The sequence below is a fragment of the Hibiscus syriacus genome, unplaced genomic scaffold, assembly GCF_006381635.1.
Source record: "Hibiscus syriacus cultivar Baekdansim isolate YM2019G1 unplaced genomic scaffold, ASM638163v2 tig00110956_pilon, whole genome shotgun sequence".
Lineage (NCBI taxonomy): Eukaryota > Viridiplantae > Streptophyta > Magnoliopsida > Malvales > Malvaceae > Hibiscus > Hibiscus syriacus.
The window spans coordinates 668,614-692,022 of NW_024062932.1; the positions used below are offsets into that span (position 1 = coordinate 668,614).

General features: G+C 35.4%; 1 protein-coding gene across 2 annotated transcripts; it reads right to left on the reverse strand.

The window, feature by feature from the left end:
* Positions 1 to 23,101, reverse strand: LOC120148255 (mitogen-activated protein kinase homolog NTF6-like). Of its 2 annotated transcripts, none has more exons than XM_039161423.1 (6): positions 22,750 to 23,101; positions 22,266 to 22,395; positions 22,046 to 22,183; positions 21,551 to 21,934; positions 17,627 to 17,636; positions 1 to 11 (listed from the first exon to the last, which is right to left on the reverse strand). In XM_039161423.1, the coding sequence occupies exons 1-6, from the start codon at positions 22,902 to 22,904 to the stop codon at positions 7 to 9; spliced, it is 822 nt and encodes a 273-aa protein (XP_039017354.1). In that variant the 5' UTR covers positions 22,905 to 23,101; the 3' UTR covers positions 1 to 6. The 2 variants fall into 2 exon arrangements, with proteins under 2 accessions (XP_039017354.1, XP_039017353.1); XM_039161422.1 differs by lacking the exons at positions 1 to 11; positions 17,627 to 17,636 and adding exons at positions 20,734 to 21,156; positions 21,258 to 21,441 and having other exon boundaries at positions 21,602 to 21,934; positions 22,750 to 23,084.
* Positions 23,102 to 23,409: the final 308 nt, after the last annotated feature.

Genomic DNA, 23,409 nt, shown 5'->3' on the forward strand with positions numbered 1-23,409 from the left:
CAATATTCATTCTCGGTTCCTTTAAAGGAAAAGTATTTTCAAAGAAAACAACATCCCTTGACTCACAAATAGAATTATCTTGTAAAAGCATGAATCTGTATGCAGCACTATTCGTAGCATACCCTATAAACACTGCATCAACAATTTTAGGTCTGATGGTGGACTTCTTAAAGTCTGGCAAACCCACTTTGGCTAGACACCCCCATACTTTCAAGTATTGTAAATTATGAGCGTATCCTTTCCACAATTCATATGGGGTAGAATCTAATTTCTTATGAGGAACTCGGTTCAAGATATGAGTTATCGATAGAATGGCTTCCCCCCACATGTTATCAGATAACCCTGAACTTATTAGTAAAGAATTCATCATCTCTTTTAAAGTTCTATTTTTCTTTTCGGCTATACCATTCTGTTGAGGAAAATAGGGGGCTGAAGTTTCATGAATTATGCCATTCTTTTCACAAATATCTTTTAAAAATTATATCCATATTCACCACCTCTATCAGATCTAACCCGTTTGATTCTCCTATCTAACTGATTTTCTACTTCTGCCTTATAAATAAGAAAGAAGTTTTCATCTTCATCTTTAGTTCTTAGGAGATAAACTTTTGTATATCTTGAATAATCATCTACAAAAGTTATGTAGTAGTGTTTTCCTCCTTTACTTTCAGTGTTTCTAAAATCTGCTAGATCAGTATGAATGAGTCCTAACAATTCAGTCTTTCTATTGGAAATAATCTTAAAGTGAGGTCTAGTATGCTTAGCTTCTACATAAATCTCACATTTGTTAAAGCTAGTTGTGTATAGTTTAGGCAGAACATTCATATTCATTAATTTCTTTAAAGCGTGAATATTCACATGTCCTAATCTAGTATGCCACATATCAATGGAATCAATAATATAAACAGAAGTGGTAGCTTTATTTTCATTAAATTGAGTTTCTATGACAAATAAACCATTGCTTAAAAATCCTTTCCCCACATAATCACCATTTCGGGAAAGTACAAGTTTATCTGCCTTAAAAACTAACTTAATGCCTGCCTTATTCAGAAGCCCACCACTTATCAAATTTCTACGCAAGGCAGGTACATACATAACATTATTTAAAGCCAGAGTTTTACCAGAAGTCAACTTGAGTAAAACCTTGCCTTTGCCTAGCACTTCAGAACTGCTAGAGTTCCCCATATACACATGTTCACCAGTGTTCCCATCCTTGAACTCGGTGAAAAACTTCTTCCTTGCGCAGAAATGCTTTGAAGCGCCAGTGTCAACTATCCATTCTGAACTGTTATCCACCAGATTAACTTCTGAGACCACCGCAACAATGATCTCATCATCTTCTTCTACAACGTGCATCTGTGGCTTGTTGTCATTCTGGCGGTCTGGTCGGTGTTGGCATTGGTAAGCTTTGTGGCCGGGTAAACCGCATACATAACACTTGAACGTCTTTCCTTCCAGTTTGGCCTTTCTTGACTTCTTGAAGTTGGTAGCCTTTTGTGGTTTCGTCTTCTTGTTTTGATTCCCACGTTTCATGATCTTAAATTTAGACTCAACCAAGTTAGCTTTAAAAGATAAATTACTCATAGAATTAGTAAGCTTATTTTTAAACGGTTGGCTTCTTCAATCTTCATATGGCCCACAAGTTCTTCAAGCGAAATGTCTCTCTTCTTATGCTTAAGAGAGTTGCGGTAGTCGGACCATGAGTTGGGCAGCTTCTCAATGAGTACATTGGCTTGCAGCACCTCACACATTTGCATCCCTTCAGTGATGATGTCAGCGACTAAGTTCTCATAGTCATGGACTTGATCCATTATTGGCTTGTCGTCTGTCATCTAGAATTTGAGCCATTCACCAACAACGTACTTCTTGATGCCCGCATCGTCTGCACCATACTTTTTGTCGAAAGTGTCCCATATTGCCTTAGCACTCCTTTCTCTAAGGAATATATCAAATAGTTTATTTGACATATGGCTGAGCAGATGTCCTCGCACCATCTTGTTGTCTTTCTCGTATTTCTCGTAGGTAGCGAGAGCGGCGGCGGCGGTTGCTAAGGCATCATTATTGAGGACCACATCCGCATCATTACCGGCAGCTGGGGTTGGCGGCATGGTAGGTGGTGGCTTGAGCAGCACGTAGTCAAGATCAAGCTGCTCGAAGAATATCAGGATTCTTTGGGACCACCTTCTATAATTCTTTCCATCAAGTGCATCGAGCTTGGAAAGATCAGGGATTAGTTTGCTCAAATGTGTTGTCATGATTGCAGTATATGGAATTCGTTTCTAAATTATTGGATATATGAGTTGCAAAACTACACCGTTAGCATTGACTGGAAATATAAACAGTAATTAAAAGGAACAAATTCGTAAACCATGTCTTGGTAAAAACCACTGCCTTAGAAATGAATTCTTCCCGATGTGTGTAATCGCTGCAGTTGGCGGATCGTCCCCCGAGGTTAACACGGTCGCTCCGAATTCCGTACACCCGAAACCGATGTGGACTGCTGGTGGTATTGCTCTTCTGATTGGAAATAACTCAAAGAGAACTCACAAAGAGAATTGTAGAAAACACTTTTGTAAGTGAATTGTGAATGTTTGAGAGTAAGTTGAGAAGCTGAATATAGCCCTCTATTTATAGGCTAGAAATAGGGTTAAAATTATCCATAAAATTTCAGGATTAAATCTCTTCTTTTGTAACAGCTGAAACGTCTAGATGAACCTGACTAAAAAATAGTCCAGGTTCATTGCATCATTGTTCAGCTGTTATAACTCCCGAAATTATATCATGTAACCCATGGAATTAAATCAAATAACTCCTGTAACTCCTGATATTAACATCTTGTCTCCTCTGTACAAAGCTGGAAATCAGTCCAGATACATCTTAACGTTTTTGATTTAATTTAGGAAAAGCTGTTTAATTTCTCATAAACCAGCTGTTATCATTTGAAATTAAACAGTCCTCAGCAGCCTATAAATATCAGTTGAAATCTTTCACATTTTTCCATTTGTTTCTTTCAAAGAGAAATTCCTCAAGAATTTTCTCTAAAAAGATAGTATCCGCGCGGACGTGTCGAAGACACGTATTACCACGACCACGACCACAACCCGAGCTGAGTCGTGCCGTGCCGAGCCGAGACAAGACGGACGGACGGCGGCGGCTGTGTGCGAGAGTCCCCCTTGTTCTCTATCACTCAACAATGAAGTGGGAAAGCCAAGCCTTAAATACTATTCCCAATAGTGTTTTCAATACTATGTGGGATTGAGCATTACCAACATGGATGTTTAATATCAAATGTTTGAGAATTATTTTTAAAAAGATATTATCTTCTATTTACCATAATTTAGTTAGAAAAAACTTATTCATCAGTGTGCATATATCTGAATGTTATAAGCGGCATCTGGTTTGGAAATGGTGAAATGCAATTCCATTTTGCGAATTGTCGATTTCCCTTTATTACTAAGATTAGGGATGGTAGATGGATATTGTAACACTCTAGTTCAGTTAGATCCGAAGATCCCTGGATTGCAATGTTACACGGGACTACCGAAATAGTGCCCCAAAAATTTTCTTTTAAAACTGCTTGTAAATCTCCGAAATTTAGACATCCATATGTATTGTAAAAACATAGAAATAAATCGAGTGTACAATTAATAGGGAGCTCCCAAAATACATCCACAAAATAATACAAAATACTGAGCTTCAAAAGAGTTACGACTGAATACATAACAAGGTTCATAAAAGTACATGGCCTCTAAAGATGAATCAAGACGTACTGTGAAAGGTCTGTGGAAATCTGAATCTGTTGCACTGGAATATCTGATGAAGATAGCTCTCCATGACCTGCTCCCTAAAAACCTGCACACAGAAACACATTCTGAACGCTGAGCTTACGAGCTCAATGTCTCACTAAAAACTGTACTAAATTATATGCATTCACTACATGAAATGAAAAGTGGCATAGGTCTAAGTATACAACTACTGGACTGCTAATATGTGGCTGGCATCATGGTACGGCTGAGGGATTCTACATCTCGGAGCTTACGCACCCCTCTAACACTGTCGAAGCACCATCGGGTACTCTTGGGGTGAGATACAAAATTCTGCATCAAAACGTACACCCATTGACTTACTCCATCGAGCCTTGGGGCATCTGCGCCCAATCGACTGATCTAGTGTCATGGCTCTGACTTATATCCACCGAGTATCATATTTCTGCTAAAAAGAACTTGGGTGTCCTGATTGTTTCCCGAGCGTCAACCAAGGCTAGTTTTATGTAAACCTAGCTATTTATGTTTCTACCGTTATGATATTAATTATTGTTCTCGCTTGAAGTCTTATTTGCTGATATACTGAAGTGTTAGGGCACCTCGATTCTAATTCCCTTAAAAATTGCCTTTTTGTCCAAACAAACTGGAAGTATCGATACTATCCCAAGAGTATCGATACTCCTGCAAAGTTTTGACACTTTATATAAGTACCGATACTTTTAAACATTATGTTCTGCCTAGTTTTGAAACTTTCTAGGAGTTTCGAAAGTATCGATATTCTTGCCCATAAACTCACGAGTTTGCCTGAGAATAAGAATAAGTTTTGATACTATCCCTCAAGTATCGAAACTCAACCTGCAGAGAGCATAAAATAGGTGAAAACTCCTATTCTATTATCCCAAAGACCTTAGTGAGGTCCTCAAACATTATTAATGTTTTATGAAGATACAAAGGAGCATAAATAGGACTTTAGACATGTTTATAACTCTAAAACATGAAATATACCATGGGGATGCTCCAAGTTTATGCAACCTACTACACTTCATTTAAATGACTTACATATGATATAGTTGAGTCAAGAGTGAGTTACCTTTGATGCTAAACTGCTGAAAACACCCAATACTCAACCAAGGGTGAGTTTCTCCTTCCTTTTAGCTTTAGAGCTTTCTCCAACCTCTTGCACTAAACAAAACCAAATATAAGTGTTACTAACTGTTGCTATGGGTTAAAGAGGGTTTTAAAACACTTCTTAAAGCTATAAATATCTTAAAAATGGGTTGAAACCTTCTAGTTTCTTAAACCCTTCTAAAACTCATTTTTACACCCATGGCCAAAATTTGATCTTAAGGTCTCAAATGAAAGCTCAAGAGGTGTTGATTTTGGTTCTTACCTTGGTTTGATGAAGTAGATTAAAACTAAACCAAAGCCTCCATCTTTGCTCAAGAGAATGATGAAGAGGATGAAGAAAACTTGGGAGAAGAAGACAAATGTGAAGAAAAAGAGAAGCTGGAATTTCAGACGATGATATCACCAATTTTTAATGGAAATCAGATTTATATTTTAATAATGGTATAATTACATATTTGGTTCATTCAATTCTGACTGCAGATTAATAACACCCTTCTATTTCAGTATTGGGCTCAACTTAAGCCCAAATCCTCTTCAATTTGGGTCAAGGCTTCATACAAGCTAAGAAATTAAACCAAGGCCCATCTCGGTTAGCCCAATACTTCTAACCCAAGATTTGGGGCGTTACAGATACAATTTCGTAGGTTTCACATCGTATCTTCATCAATTGGGGCAGGGATATATATAAGTTTAGTGGCTAGTAGGTGGTTATGGATGTAAAATGTCATACTCGTCGTGGGTAGGTGATGGATTTAAGACCTTACCCGCCCGCTCCACGTCTGTCCTCCCCACATCTGTCTGTCCACTAACTATAAACTATATAAAATTTGGATCATTATGAATTTAAGTATAATTCCAAATATTTTTTATAAATATTAAGATTTTATAGGACATTACATGTAATGTAACCAAATATTATGGTATAAACATTTCTAAAATTGAAGTCATTCATTTCTCCTGTCTCAAATTGGTGGGTATGGACGGGCATATACACTGATACATTAACACATGTAACAGAGGACATACAACTTCCAGACCCTTTTTTTACTTAAATATCTTCATTTACTTTCAATCTAGCTATAAAGTTGTAAATTAATATATCAAACATAAACTTCTTTTAGGGTCAAATGTATCAAATATAAGGTTATATACATGCAGGAATATGCACGCATACATACTCCTGCCAAGGGTATACATGATTTAATATTTTGCATAAGCGTACACACATATTATTTATTTAAGGGTAAGATACATTATAATCTCAAATAAAAATAACATAAATCAGACTGAAGTATGAATTTTAAAAATTTCAAGATCTTGATCCGAATTTATTTTTTGAAAATTTAAAGAGGTGTCTCATTAAAAATTCTTTTTTTCCAATTAAATTAAACTAAAATACAACTTGAACCATAGATAAAAAAAAAAGAATGCATCAAAAATATTATTAATAGTATCAAAAAATATAACGTTATCTGATTACATAAAAATAGAACAACACTAATACATATTAACACATGAAACCACGGTCATACAACTTCCAGACCTTTCTTTACTTAAATACCATCATTTAAAAGTTTAATTTATATATTAGTGTTTATATTAAATTAAATTTTGGATCGATACTCTTCTTCACTATGTAAAGACAAACCAAGGTAGGCAACAATATTAATTCACATAATAAATTTTATTTTCAATCAGTCAATAAATACATGTTTACAAGTATATATATTAATCTTGAGTATTTACAATCAACGATCAGTTAGTCTAGTAGATGAAATATTAAATCATTTAAGTAAGATCAGAGTTTTCAATCCTGGCGATTGCGACTAGAGTAAATTGAATTGGGAGAGTCGTTATTGCCTCTGTAGTACCTAATTCAAATTAGTCGATTAATAGATCGGGTACCAGTAATTATAAAAAAAATAAGGTACTTACAAATTAATAATTAATTATTATGAGATTTATATTATGCAATCCATGAGAAACGTACTATTAAGTAAAAAATTTAGATTTTAATCTTAAAAAAATATTTCTAGAAATAACAAGTACAGATTTTAAAAGAAAATCGAAAAAGAAATTTGAAATAATTGATTTTATTATCTAAAGTATGAAAGATTTTAAAGATCAACTGATTGAATTTAACAAAATTACTCTCTTTGTTCAATTAAATCTTTTTTATTGACTGTTTTTTATCAAGTTTTAATTTTAATTTATTATTATTTATAACAACATCAAAATATATTTTTAAACATTTCGATCAATTGATTTTTAAATATATATTTAATAAAATTTAATTATTTAAAATATTTAAAATAATCGTAATTAAAGCTTAAAAATTATGACTTTTCATAAATCATAAATCAATAAGAGATATAATTGAACGGATTGAAGGAGTGTTTGGTATTATACTAATGTACATTTTGCTCATCATTTATTTAAGCATTTGTGCTGACATCATTACACCGAGGTGGAGGAGAAAAAAAGAAAAGAGAAAATCGTCTCAGTGACCAAAAATGCCTTATAATATACGATTTTAACTAACTTTTTTTGGATTTGTCAAAATGACCAACAAAATCGCAATGCGAAATAAAAATCGCAACGCTATCTCCAGAATCGCAAATCAGTTCCCAGAATCGCAACGCGAATATAAAAATCGCAATGCGAACATATAAATCACAACGCGATTCTGACTATCGCAACGAGTATCCGTAAAATCGCAACGCGTATCCGTAAATCGCAACGAGAATACGTAAATCGCAATGTGTATCCGTAAATGTGCTCCGTCAACTATAATAACTGGGCGCATGTAATTAATAAACGAACGAATCTACAAAATCATATACACAAGAAATATAATCATTTAAATGTGAAATGCATGTAACTAACAAAAATGAGTCAACAAAATTATATTGATTTACTAACCGCAGCACCAATGGCGATAAACAGCAACTCAAAGCGTCCATCTCTATCTGTTTTGATATGAGTTACCGACCCAGGATTTTTCAGCTTTAAATTGTGAAAATAAGCCGGCAGTTGGGCAAACGATGCTTCTGGCGACCCCCTCAACAATTCCAAGACATAACATTTGACTCTCCAAGCTTGAGAATATGAAATACTAATCTTGAACCGAGCATTCATGCCAGTCATAATTTCATGTCCCCGATATACCCTACCATTCAAAAACATTAACTCAGCCAGAAAACCACCCAACACCTTTTTGTTTGCCTGTCTATGGTGAGGAAAAACTTGGGTTCTTGAACATGTATGTTTATCAATAAAAGTTCTAACTTGAAACATTTTGCAATCTTTTATCCTCTTTGCAATCATACGCCACATACAGTTTTTGTCAATCATACACCTTGTTTCGAAACAATCTTTGCTTGATTTGTTAACTTTTAGTTGATAGCCATCTTCCACACATTTCGTATACAAAGCTATCTTCAAGTCTTCCTTTGTATCAAAACAATCATCTTTCTTGATACGAATAATTTTTGTGTAACAATCAACTGTTATCTTTACCAACTCTTCTTCCGGTATCTGAAGTAATTCTGGCATATTCCAATTATACTCCCGTGGCATTTTCTTCGGGAACTTTTCTTTGGGGATTTCTTCTTCTTCTTTTTCTTCTTCAGTGTTATATGAATTACAGAATGGATGTTCAACATGTTCATTTACAGTTGTAACTTCCTCCTCATTATCATCAACAACATCTTCCTCGGCAACAGCTGTTTCATCATCAAAATTCGGGTATTGACCAATATCAAAATCATTACACGCAGGGTCTGTTTCTTCTTCTGAAAAAGCATCAAAATCCGAGTATTGACCAAGATCAAAGTCCGGGTATTGACCAAGATCAAATTTCGAATACTGACTAATACTCACAATTTTTTCTATTGGCTCATCATCGTCTAACTGGTCAATACGAAAACTGGAATTTGGTGCTGAAAGTTGATTGGGATTTGGATTAGGGAAATGTTGTGGGTTTTGAGATTGTGTTTGGTATTGGAAATGTGGTGAAACAATATTTGCTTGGTGATGAAATTGTGGTGGAACCATTAAATTTTGAGCACCATAAACTGGAGTTGAAAAACTTAGTTGATTACTACCCGCTACTGACCCAACTTCACTACTTCTAGGTTTAACAACATACAATGTAACATCATCACTTGAAACACTAATGTAAGCAATGAATCGTTCAACATCTTCATTGTCGGTTAACAAATAAACTTTACCGTTTCTCTGATAAGATAGCCTAAATCCACTTAGGGGCTCTAAATTCAATTTATTTGCAACACGTAACATTAGAGTTTCATAAGTTAACTTTTTTAATGACAATTTTAGTTGAAGATTCATGGGTAAATGCATATATTGTAAAACACCATGAACATTCTCCCATGACCCTCCAAAACACAAATTTATCCAAACATGATCAACATTAGATGATTTCATTATTGTAAATTAATTTACTAAACAAACGAGCTGCGAAACTAAAACATGTTGCCGGATGGGGAAGGATGTCGTTGGATATAGGAACGGATGTCGCCGGAGAGAGTGATAGATGGAGATGGAATGAGTTGCGATTTAGGGATTTAGGTTATGAGTTGCTGCTGCTGCGTAGTTATATACCCAAAAAATTTGTGTTGCAAAATTAAAACCTGTTGCGAATTCAGAAATCGAGTTGCGAATTTGAAATTCAGTATTGCGATAGTCAGAATCTCGTTGCGATTTACGTAATCGCGTTGCGATTTACGTATTCGCATTGCGAATTAGGAAAATCGCAACGCGAATTTGGAAAATCGCAATACGATAGTCAGAATCGCGTTGCGAATCTGGAAACTGATTTGCAATACCGGAGATCACGTTGCGAATTATCGATCGCATTGCGATTTAGTTGGTCATTTTGGCAAATCCAAAAAAGTTGGTTAAAATCGTATATTATAAGGCATTTTTGGTCACTGAGGTTATTTTCTCAAAAGAAAAAGATTAGCATCAAGATGAATTGAAGGGTAAGTGAAACAATCATTTTTTAAAATTTTATATTTTAAATTTTTATTATGTATTTTTTTTTAAATTTACTTTTATTCTTTTAAAATTTTATAAATTTAAATTCATTCTCTAAAATTTTATAAATTTAAATATATCATTTAATATAAAATTATATATCAATCCTTGATTTACAGTGCAGTCAATACAGAAATATGGAATAGTATGACATTAAATAAGGTTGTCTGACATTGTGGGCCTTGTTTCCCCCCAAAAGTAACAATATTATCGTCATCTAAGCCATCAGCAATGTCGGGATTTTGGTGTTTTTCTCTGTGATTGTCACTCTCAAGTAGAGATGTACATAGGATCGGGTTATATTTTCGGTTTATCCTGATTCTAAAATTATAAATCTTTCGTCCTATTTGAAAAATAAATATATTTTACTCGATCCAAATATGATTTGATTTTCAAAGATAAAATTTGAATCCGACCTAATTTAAATATATATTTAAAAGATATTATTTTTATTAATAAAAATATATATTTAATTGAAAAAAAATAATATATAGAGAAGTATCAGTGTAATTATCCCTAAATATAAGATAAAATTACAATTTTTTAGATCGAATTGAGTAAGGAATTTTTCACCATAAATCTGGACTTGAACCGACCCAAACTCAAATATTTTTAAAAAAATCCGAACCGATCAAATTAGGTCGGATCGAAATCCTTCGAGTTCGTGTCTCATACTCGTCCCTACTCTCAAGCCTCTTTCACTAGGCAACCAATTAATTCAAGCACAATTACATTTAGGGTAAACTACCTGAATGACCACTCAATTATAGAGTTGGTATCAAAATGACCGACATTTTTAAATTTACATCAGTATGACCATTGAGCTATTAAAATGGGTTCAATATAGCTAATAGATGTTAATATTTGACGGAAGTGCTGACGTGACAGTTAATAAAATTGATATAATTATACAGTTGGTCCTCAACACTTATATATTCTATCAACTTAGTCCTAATTTTAATTTAATTTAAAAAATTAACCCTCCAATCAAGATGTGACATTTGTCAACCGATTATTGAGACATATTTTAATAATTACACATGTCATAATCTGATCGGAGAATTATTTGATAAATTTTAACATTTTAATTAAATAATTTTTTCTATCAATCATATGGCTACAAAATAAAATAAATAAAAGTTCTGTTAAATTAATAACTAACATGTCAGTTGAATACTTGAATTTGACTGAAAAAAGTTATTGTTCTATAGTTGAGTTAGCAGTAGTTTATTTTCTTTCTTTTTGAATTAATGAGCTGCTTTTCCAGGTAATTATCCCTGGAAACAAAGAGAAGCAGGAAAAGAAAACAGCACCTCGTTTAATTAATGAAGATTCGGGTTTTAATTACTGAGTGGTGAGCCAGGGTTGCCTTTTAAAGTGTTTTGAATTAGTGTTTTAAGTCAAGCCATTTAAAGTTAATCAAATGGATAATATGGGATGTGGACCTGCAAAGAAGCAAATTATCTTACTCGAAATCACGGTTTCATCAACTTAACTAACTGTGAGTTTCGCAACATTACCATGTTATTGAATATTGACCAATCACGACTCACTTGAAACTCATCTTCCATGCAAGCTTGGAATGGTTTCTGGATTTAATCTCATCATTCAGGGTGGCTGCAGTGGATGACATGCTTTGGGGTTTAAGCAAAACCTGTTACGGAAGACGGCTATCAGATAGAGTAAAATCGCAACTGATAATTTGAGAAAACAAAAATGAAGATAAAAGAGACAAAATTTACGTGAAAAACCCCTAAAAATTTAGGGTAAAAACCACGGGCAACGGTAGAAGAATTTCACTATGAGAAAATAAGAATTACAACCTCTCTCGATCTACCAAGGAGAAAACAATGATAATTCTCTCTTGATAAAAGGGAGAAAACAAACTCTCAAGAAACTCTCTAAATTCTCTAGTATTTGGAAGAAAGCTAGAATGCTTTGGGATGGTTTTGAAGCTAAATGAGCTAGGGTATTTATAGTAGAAGCTTTAAGAACTAATCTTGAAAAATACCCTAAAAGTTTAATGACTAAAGTTTGTAATTTGCCCATTTAGTTTTCAACCATTGTTGCACCTAATTTTGACATTTTATATTTGGTGCCTACCATTGTTGAAAATTTCATTTTTTTTCAACCTTGCTAAATGCACTTTCGGTGCATGCTTTCAACAATCTCCCACTTGAAGATTTGATTGGCACAATCATATCTTCACACCATTCTTTCTACCTTGTACCATCATGTTGCTTACGTCTCTGACAGTCCACAAGAGGATCGACACCAGGTAAATTTATCAGCATTGATTGCATTCGTCATGAAATCTGCTATGTTGTCTTTGGTATGGATCTTCTGCATATCTACCGTTCCTTCTTCCACCTTTTCACGAATGAAATGGTACTGAACTCGTATGTGCTTTGTCCTTGAATGAAATGTTGGATTCCTTGCTAGATGCAATACGCTTTGACTGTCACAAAACAGAGAGACATACTCTTGATTATGCCCAAGCTCCTCCAATAGCATCTTCAATCAAATTGCTTCTTTACTGGCTTGTGTAGCTGCTACATATTCTGCCTCTGTTGTGGACGTAGCCACAACTGACTGTAATTTTGAAACCCAGCTTACAGCTCCACCAGCAATTTTGAACACATATCCTGTAGTAGATTTTCTTTTATCCAAATCCCCTGCATAGTCAGAATCTACATAACCATTGATTAGTAAGTTTGATCCTTCGTAACATAATGCAACATTTGAGGTCCCTTTGATGTATCTGAGGATCCTCTTTACAATATTCCAATGCTCTTTGCCTGGATTCGCCATGTACCGACTAACCACTCCCACTGCTTGTGCAATGTCTGGTCTTGTGCATATCATAGCGAACATTAAACTTCCCACTGCTGATGCATACGGTACTCGAGACATCTCCATCCTCTCTTCTTCACTGCTAGGACTCATACTGGAGGATAATTTGAAGTTAATAGGAAGAAGGGTAGAAATTGGCTTACAATCTTGTATGTTGAATCGTGACAAGATCTTCTTCAAGTAATTCTTTTGTGAAAGCCAAATCTTCCTATTACTTCTGTCTCGGTGAATTTGCATCCCTAGAATCTTGTTTGCTGATCTCAAGTCCTTCATTTCAAATTCCCTAGCCAGTTGTGCCTTTAATTCTTCAATATGATCTTTGTTGGGTCCTGTAACCAACATATCATCCACATACAACAGCAAAATAACAAAATCGTTATCACCAGACCTCTTGAAATAAGCACAAGGGTCTGCATTAAGTCTGTTGTATCCAAGGCACATAATGAAAGAATCAAATCTCTTATACCAACACCTCGGCGCCTGTTTTAGACCGTACAGAGATTTGTTCAACCTACAAACCAAGTTCTTCTTTTCTTTTTCTTCAAAACCTTCAGGCTAGAGCATATAAATTTCTTCTTCAAGATTTTCATGAAGAAAAGCTGTTTTAACATCTAGCTGCTCTAGATGTAAGTCCAATGTAGCACATATTGCCAAAAATTCTCTAACTGTTGTTAGTCGAACCACAGGAGAAAATATTTCATTGAAATCAATACCTTCTTTTTGAGCATATCCTTTGACCACCAGTCTTGCACGATACCTCTCAACTTGATCGTCACCATTTCACTTGATTTTGAAGACCCATTTGTTACCAATTGGCTTCCTTCCTTGTGGTAGTGGCACAAGGTCCCATGTATTATTTTTATGAAGGGCTTCAATTTCTTCTTGCATCGCCATCATCCACAGTGAAGCATCTGAGTTGTTTATTGCCTCCTGGTATGTTGATGGCTCACCGTCCTCTGTTAAAAGGCAATATGCAATATTACCTTCTATAACATAATCTGAGTGCCAATTGGGACATCTTCTCACACGATCTGATTGACGAGTTATTGGTGCTTCAGAACTCTCTGGTTCTTGTTCATCATGTGTTGGTTCTGCTTCAGAAGAATATCCTTTTTCAAACTCCTTTTCCACATTTATCTGTGTAGTCTCTGACTTTCATCTATCGTCTTCTTTTCTTTGTAGTTTATCCTCTACAAAGATAACATCCCTGCTGATGATCACTTTGCGGGCAGTGAGATCCCATAAGCGATACTCCTTGACTCCATCAGCATACCCCAAGAATTTGCATTTCCTAGATTTTGGATCCAGCTTTGAGATTTCTTGGGAGTTGTACATCACGTACACAATACTTCCAAATATATGGAGGTTTGAATAATCAGCTGGTTTACCAATTCACATCTCCATTGGTGTCTTCAGCTCTATTGCAGTTGATGGAGCTCGATTCACCAAATAATAGGCGGTATTGACTGCTTCTGCCCATAATGATTTTTCTAGGTCCGCGTCCCTCAACATTGCTCTTGTTCTTTCTAACAAGGTTCTGTTCATCCGCTCTGCCACACCATTTTGTTGAGGAGTGTTTGCCACTGTGAACTGTCTTTTGATGCCTTATTTCCTGCAAAAGTCATAAAATTCTTCGCTTGTGTATTCTCCTCCATTATCTGTTCTGAAACACTTGATCTTATTTCCAAAATCAAGTTCCACCCGCGCTTTGAAGATTTTGAAAGTTGAAAATACATCTGACTTCTTCTTAATAGGATACACCCAACATCTCCTAGAGTAGTCATCAATAAATGAGACAAAGTATTTTGCTCCACCTAGGGATGTAACTGGTGCTTGCCATACGTCAGAATAAACTAATTCTAGAACATTTTTGCCTCTAGAATTTTTACGTGTTGAATTTCAACCGGTGTTGCTTACTTTATTATGCAATGCTCACACAAAGTAAGTGATACCTTTGTTAAGTCTGGAAGTAGCTTTTGCTCCACAAGAACTTTCATTCCTTGTTATGACATGTGTCCAAGTTTTTGATGCCATAGCATTTCCAAATCTAAACTACATGAGGCAACAGAGGCTTCTGCTTCTACCAAAGTCTCTCCCTTCAGCATGTACAAGTTTGCAGCTATTTTTTCGCCTTTCAGCACCACAAGCGCTCCACAGAACACCTTCATGATTCCTTTCCGTGTTTCAATCTTGCTTGCATTAATATCCAACAATCCGTAGGATAATAAATTTTTCTTCAGGCCTTTCATGTGCCGCACATCTCAAACAACTTTAATTGTTCCTTCATACATCTTTAATTTGATGGTTCCCACACCAACAATCTCTAAGGCATGATCATTGCAACTATACACAGATCCTCCTGAGACAGGTTCATAATGATGAAACCATTCTCTTCTTGAGGTAATGTGATATGTCGCTCCCGAATCAATGAGTCATATATCTGCAAATCTTTTTCTGCCTTCCACGGTGGTTGACGCTTCACAGCATAGAGCATCTCCATCATCTGAAGTATTTGCGGTATTGCCTTGTGGATTGGAGTTTTTATTTAGACTCCAACAATCCTTCTTCAAGTGACCATTCTTTCCACAGTTGTAGCACTTTAAATTCTTCTTGCTCCTCGACTTTGATCTACCATGTTTGTGACTGCTGCTTTGGTCACGTTCTGTTGATCTCCCTCTCATCGTTGTCAACTTTTCTGCTTGTTGCAGATTTACTTGTATGTCTTCCTTGTTCTTGCGCCAATTTTCTTCTTGTAGAACAACAGCTGCAACGTCATCGAAGACTAGACTGGTGACATTACAGTTTGTCAAGTTGATGATGAGTTGATCGTACGAATCCGGTAGACTTTGAAGTAGAAGTTCGTCACGTTCTTGTTCTCCTATTTTATAGCTTAAGGATGTAAGATGAGAAAATAAGGTGTTCAGTGTATTTAAGTGCTCCGTCACTGAAGTAGATTCTGACATAAGGAGAGTGTACAATTTCCTCTTAAGGAAAATTTTATTGTGTAGCGATGTGGCCTCGTACAATTTGGTGAGATGATCCCATATCTCCTTAGCTGTCTTCTTCTCCTCGATGCTTGACAATACTTCATCTTCTAATGCTAGATGAAAGTTTGCCATAGCATTCCCGTCCATCTCGTTCCATTTGACGTCATATGCGAAATCCACCGGCCTTTCATTGATAGCCGCTAGACACCCGTCTTTCCTTAGGATGGCCTTCATCTTTAATTTCCACAATGAGAAATTTCTCCCATTGAATTTTTCAATATCAAATTTCGTTGCCATAGCTTCTTTTACGGATAACTCCCACTATTTCACTATCGTGAATAGTTCTCTGGAACCTTCAAAGAATGTGTAATAACTTCTTATTTCCTTACGTTGGAGGATCCACCTTTTGGTGGCAACCACAAAGACAATAAGCAGATATTACACACTCTAATCTAGCTCGGATACCAATTGTTGCGGAAGACGGCTATTGGATAGAGCAAAATCGCAACTGATAATTTGAGAAAATAAAAATGAAGATAAAAGAGACAAAATTTACGTGGAAAACCCCTAAAAATTTAGGGTAAAAACTACGGGCAACGGTAGAAGAATTTCACTATGAGAAAATAGGAATTACAACCTCTCTCGATCTACCAAGGAGAAAACAATGATAATTCTCTCTTGATAAAAGGGAGAAAACAACTCTCAAGAAACTCTCTAAATTCTCTAGTATTTGGAAGAAAGCTAGAATGATTTGGGATAGTTTTGAAGCTAAATGAGCTAGGGTATTTATAGTATAAGCTTTAAGGACTAATCTTGAAAATACCCTAAAAGTTTAATGACTAAAGTTTGTAATTTGCCCATTTAGTTTTCAACCATTTTTGCATCTAATTTTGACATTTTATATTTGGTGCCTACTATTGTTGAAAATTTCATTTTTTTTAACCTTGCTAAATGCACTTTCGGTGCATGCTTTCAACAAAGCCGTCTCTGACAAAATTTTCAAATGGACCCTACAGAACAAAAGTACATTCCGCATTACTCCAAGTAGGAATTATTTGTATCTGGAGTAACAAATTTAATAATCTGAGTTCACTTTGATTTTGATATTGAAATGTCGCTTTGATGAAATACCTGCTGAAATAGCAAAGTGCAGGTTTAGTACCTTTTGGGATTCTCAGCTTTATGTATCTGGTTAAAAGAGTAGCATGACCTCCCATTGTAACCGAGGTTGGTCGCCTTCGACATGGGTCAGCTTATATGTGACCGAGTGTCCTATAAAAAACTTGCTTTACTAATGTATAGCTTCACCATTGTAGACCTACGGACCACTCTTTGGCGTGACCTGCCAATATGCCAAGCCTTACAGGGAAGTTTCCATCAGCTTCGAAGAATAATAATGACTCCGCAGACTGAAAAAACCTACCATTTTATTAAACAATTAAAACTGGTAGGAGAGTGGTTTAATAACGACAGGTGGAGTGGAGGTCCAAATGTCTGTGCTGCCTTAAGCACATAAATGGATTTCCAGGAGAGCCTTAAATATAAAAGTGCTCCTCATAGTTTCAGCAGTTTAATGAATGCAGCTCTCCATGGTGTTTTGTTTAACGCCATGTTGCGTCCATTGAGGTTTACTGTGATTCATTTGTGTTCCGTATAGCTAGGTTTGTAAATGATACAGTTGAGTCTAAGTATTGTGGACTTCAAGTTCATATACATGAACTGAATTTGAACAAGCTCGGGATTCACAGTTGTTTTCGTAGCTCTTAATGCATCTATTTGAGCTCGTGGATTGAAGCGGAGGCGCGTTAAAGTTATGCGCCAATCGCTTGCAACGCTCTGCTTTCTGTACCGGGGAAATTTGCCATGGTTTTGGCGACGGAATTTGGAGTTGAAGATAGGATTTTGTCCGTTACCGTCTTCGTTGTGAATAGGGATTTAGCGCGAACTCAAATAATTAGGGTTTACCATTTAAAGTGCATTTAATTCACGGAATGTAAAATTACCAATGGGAATAAAAGATTATCAGAGAATATGATTACTGAGAATGTTGTATTCTGTGTTTGGTTGGTTTAGCAGGAATGTAAGATTACCGTGTTTGGTTAAAGGAATAAAAGATTATTGGAATATATATTTGACCAAATTGTCTCTATTATATATTTGTATAATCTTACAAATTGTAAAATATTTATATATTTTCTTTAAAAAATTAAATTCATAATATTTATATAATTTTTTTTACAAAATTAAAAATATAAAAAATGTTTAATAAAAGGGTAATTTTTTTTAACCTCTGAACTTCATATAAAATTTTAATTATAGATTTTTTTTTGTAAATATAAAATAATTTAAGGATAAATTTATAATTTAACCTTCGTAGAATTTTTATTATTCAATGACAGAAGAATGATATTTTTGAAAAAAAAATAAAAATGTAAGGGCATTTTAGTCCAAAATGCCGGTAATGTTACAATACATAAAGGAATGGAGGTAATGACATTCCCAGCAATATACCCCAAAAAATCTACTATTGATAATAAAATATTACCGGGAATGAGATTCCCGGCCAACCAAACATGAGAATATGGGATTTCCATCCCACACCCCCTTAATGGATCTTATGTTGTTGTAAGACTTTTGGGGTTCTCGTGTATTTTGATGCAGGACAAAACTATACAAATGGTTTTTGGATTATAAGGTATTGTTTTGCTGACTCACTCAAGGTCTTTATTATATATTTGTATAATATTACAAATTGTAAAATATTTATATATTTTCTTTAAAAAATTAAATTCATAATATTTATATACTTTTTTTACAAAATTAAAAATATAAAAAATGTTTAATGAAAGGGTAATTTTTTTTAACCCCTGAACTTCATATAAAATTTTAATTATAGATTTTTTTTGTAAATATAAAATAATTTAAGGATAAATTTATAATTTAACCTTCGTAGAATTTTTATTATTCAATGACAGAAGAATGATATTTTTGAAAAAATAAATAAAAATTTAAGGGCATTTTAGTCCAAAATGTCGGTAATGTTACAATACCTAAAGGAATGGAGGTAATGACATTCCCAGCAATATACCCCAAAAAATCTACTATTGGTAATAAAATATTACCGGGAATGAGATTCCCGGCCAACCAAACATGAGAATGTGGGATTCTCATCCCACACCCCCTTAATGGATCTTATGTTGTTGTAAGACTTTTGGGGTTCTCGTGTATTTTGATGCAGGACAAAACTATACAAATGGTTTTTGGATTATAAGGTATTGTTTTGTTGACTCACTCAAGTATTAAAATTTATAAAATGATTTTTTGACTATAAGATATTGCTTTGTTGAATCCCGACGATTAAAAATTACAAAATGACCACCGACTATTTATATGTTTTAAACTATTTATTTTCTATTAAAAATGATGATAGTTTTAGCTAGAAGTTAATCTGTTAACTATGATATGATAAAATATGATATTAAAATCTTAAACGACTATCATATTTCAGTAAACATATTAACGTCCAACTCAGACTATCATTGATTTTTTAACGAAAAAATACGAGTTTAAAACATATGAATAGTCGGATGATCATCTTGTAACTTTTAAAAGTCGAGAGACTCAATAAAGCAACGCCCTATAGCCGAAGGATTATTTTGTAACTTTAGTTGTCATATCCCAATTTGAAACTTAATTTATAATATTTAATTAAGTCTGTTTTGGGACCAAAATTTTAGGCTTTGAAGTCTTAGGGACCGTTATGCAAATTGCTAGTCAATCTTGGACCTTGAGCCTGATTTTACCTATTGGTTTTTACCCTCGAATGAGGAAAGAAAAAAAATATACAATGGTTCACAAGAATTGAATCAATGATCTCTAGGAAGATTTGACCTTTCCTTAGCCACTAGGCTATATAATGTTCTTGAAATAATTTATTAACAAAGCATTATTTTAAGCTTTCTGTTTGGGATAAAATCTCAATTTCTCTCAAATCGAAACAAACCCTGAATTAAAAATCCCCAAAACTTTAAAATCCGTCGTTCATTTCACGTCATTGAACCCACCTCCGACCGCCGTGAACGATACTATCGGTACCAACAGGAGTGACGTCTCGTCCCGACTAAAACCCCATCGATCGTTTGTCATGAAAGTCCACCGATCATCGTAAAAGAAGCATCGAATCTTTGTCGGAGAACTAACTACCACCTCAATTTTTCGTTGTTTACAGCCATTTTCGTCACCGGTTGATCGCACCGCCACCGTCGTTGACCTCACTGGACCGTTGTGATCAGAACCCAAACCGATCGGACACCCTCGTCGTCATCGTCGTGAGGGGCGAGCGAGGAGAAGGTTCGACCAATTTAAAACATAACTTTCGTCGCTCTTCGTCGTGAAACAACGCCAGCAACGGACTAGATGACATTTGAATTACGATTCTAGAATTTTTAGTGGTCGTCCGACCACCGCAAGCGCCTCACGCGTTGTTCCTGCGCGTGGGGGTTTTCTGCTAGAACAAGTCTTCTAGAAGACCGAATTGAACCAATCTGAACTGGTCTGCCTGAGCCGAGCTGCTGATCCGTCAAGCCTAGCCGAGTCATCCAGACCAAACAATTGACCGAGCTATGATGACTGTTGACCAGGTTTGACTTTTTTCAATATATATGTTGTTTAAATGTATATATTTACAATATATGGTTATCATGTAAAAAAATTACAGATCAAATAGATCACCTAGAAACAAATCAATCGAACAAATACTTACTGTGGATAAAGTTACAAGTGCATATTTGGGAGCCAAAAAAATACCAAATTATGTTTTTCATATATTTAATAAAGTATTTAAATACGTATTACACACATAATTGTCATATAATTGAAATTCGAAATTCGAAATGATTCGAATTTAAAATAACTCAATCTAAAATGACCCGATCGAAAATCAATGGGGATCCCGTAACAATTCAAATCCTCATTTTAATGGTTGGGTTTCCAAAACTAGTGTGTATAGTTATTGCATCAGACTCCCATATGAACCCAAAAACTATTTCCACCATTTTAAATCACACCACCACCAGGAAGAACCTATCTCCCTTTTCTTTTTCTTGTACTTATACGTAACCAAGCATTGGACCAGGACTATAATGAAACGAAACACTATAAAGGAAGTAAAATAACTTGTTACTGACTTCATTCGAGCATCTTATCTTGGTTGAAGTTCAAAGACTCCCTCCATATCAGCTCTTTAATATCTTCTTCGTTCAAGGTCATCTGCTCGAAATCGAAGACGAAAGGCGATGGACAAGTGGGCTCTTCATTTATCTCATGAAGACTTGACAAATATGGGTGATTCAGTGCTTCGTCCACTTTACATGCATCATATAAAAGAGATGTTTCTTATAAGAAAAACGACAACAGGAAATGTGGAAAAAGCACAACCATTGTAAATCCTATTGCCAGAATTTACCGGTGATGCGCTTGCTTGGATCGAAAACAAGCATTTTTTCAGCAAGGTCGATTGCCTCGGGAGACAAATCTGGAAACTTTTCTGCAAAAGGCTGCTTAGGGAAACGAGGAAGCTGCTTAACATACTTTCGAGCATTGTCGCTCCTAAGGAATCCGAGATCTGAATCTTCTGGCGACCCTAGCAGCTGTTTTATGGAGTGATCAGCAAAGAAACGTATTCATCTAAACAAGTTTTGTAATCATGCATCCATCAACTACAAATTTCACAACCTGCTTCATGCTCCAATCGACTACGAAACTGAAGCAATGGGTTTTGAGTTTGAACGAAAATGAAAGGATGAATACCTGAGTAATAAGCCCCAACTGCTGAACATAATCTTTACCAGAAAAAAGTGGCTCCCTTCTAATTATTTCCATTAAGATACAGCCAACTGACCAGATATCGATAGCAGCAGTATACTCCGAACAATTGAGAAGCAACTCAGGGGCTCTATACCACCTGGTTACGACATACTCGGTCATGAAGTCTGTCTCAGAGGTGGTTCTCGCAAGACCAAAGTCGCAAATTTTAAGATCGCAATTTGCATTGAGAAGCAGGTTGCTAGGCTTTAGGTCCCGGTGCAAAACATTTGCCGAGTGTATGTACTTCAGGCCCCGTAGCAGTTGATATAGGAAATACTGCAAAGCAACATATAGCTTCAACAAATATGAATTCACAGCCTAACTTTAAGTACACAATAACATTTAAACTAATATCGGTGTTGTGTTATAACATGATAAGTCTATCACCTGAAAGTGATCATCGGTGAGAGCCTGACTAGACCGTATTATTTGATGCAGATCAGTGTCCATTAGCTCATACGCGATGTAAACATCGTCGAACTTCTCCTTCTCCGGTGGTGTAATTATGTCCTTGATTTTGATGATCTGCCAAGTATTAAAGCAACCCTTCAAATCTCCTTCATACTATAATATGAAAAGGCAAACAAATTATGAATGTGGAGATCACATTATCATGATCCATGTGACAGAGGAGCTTGATCTCACGGAGTGTTCTTTTAGCATCAATCCTGTTGTCAAATGCATTCCCAATCTTTTTAATCGCAACCTCCTCTTTTGTCTCAGAATTTGTGGCACAGCTGCAATTATCACGAGAATCGAATTCATTAACCCCATAAGGAAAAACCAATATCAAGATCAATCCCTAAAGTATTTCAATTCTAACTAATTGAAACATTAAATCGGAAGAAACCCATATCTCATTTCTGGTTACATCTCTGAAATTTCTCTAAAAGGGCACTAAAGATTCCCGTTTTCTACTCTTCTAATTAGATCTTCTGCTAAGCACTGAAATCCCAACAATGAAGAATAAAAATAACCCAAGAAATCAACCAATTCGGTGAATCTACAGCTTTAGACTCTAAAGTAACGAAACCCCGAACTGGGAAGAAAGTAAAAAATGCAAAGTTTTGCTCAGGAAAGCAGGATATTACCAAACGATGCCGTAAGCGCCGCGACCAACAGGCTGAATAGGCGGAGCATACTTGGAAGGAACTTCGAAGATGGTACCTAAGATGTTGTAACGGACATATCTGCCATCGTATGTTGGGGTTCCTCTGAGATCAATCGTCATTTCTTCGTTCTCCATCTTCTTTTTGTGTCACTTCCCCTCAAAGAAAAAACAAACGGTGGAAAAGAAAGGGGGAAAGGGATTGCTTTTATGGAAGAAGAAAAGTAAGAGAGCAGAAAGGGGCCATTTGAGGTTTGCTTTTGCTTGTGGGTTTCGAAACTTTGAAATTTGAATGTTGTGGAAGCGCAATGAAACAGTGAATGGAACGTGGACCAATCAAGGAATGATAATAGTCTTCGGCACCTAAGTGGACTAAGACTTTCGTTCCCGTTCACTCGGGAAAGTTCCAAGAATAACGACTCAACTTAGCCTTCTTGTAGCATAATTTGACGACTGCTAGGATTTCGTTTGGTTCCCAGGAAAAAGAGGCCTTGCACTAATGTCACAATAAGCAATTCTAAAATTTGAACACTTCCAATCAAGAGTCTTCTTTCTATATTTTTTTTCTTATACGTTACTTTATAAAAAAACTACTTTTTTTCTCTTTTCCTTCCATTCACATAACCATTAAAGCATCCCAACA

Excerpts from the sequence above, each read along its gene's own strand:
- LOC120148255 (XM_039161422.1), bottom strand. The coding sequence starts at position 22,904 with ATGGAGAACGAAGAAATGACGATTGATCTCAGAGGAACCCCAACATAC. Across the intron at positions 22,396-22,749 it reads GGCGCTTACGGCATCGTTTG|CTGTGCCACAAATTCTGAGA; the intron begins GTAATATCCTGC and ends TGATAATTGCAG. Across the intron at positions 21,157-21,257 it reads TCCAAGCAAGCGCATCACCG|TGGACGAAGCACTGAATCAC; the intron begins GTAAATTCTGGC and ends ATGCATGTAAAG.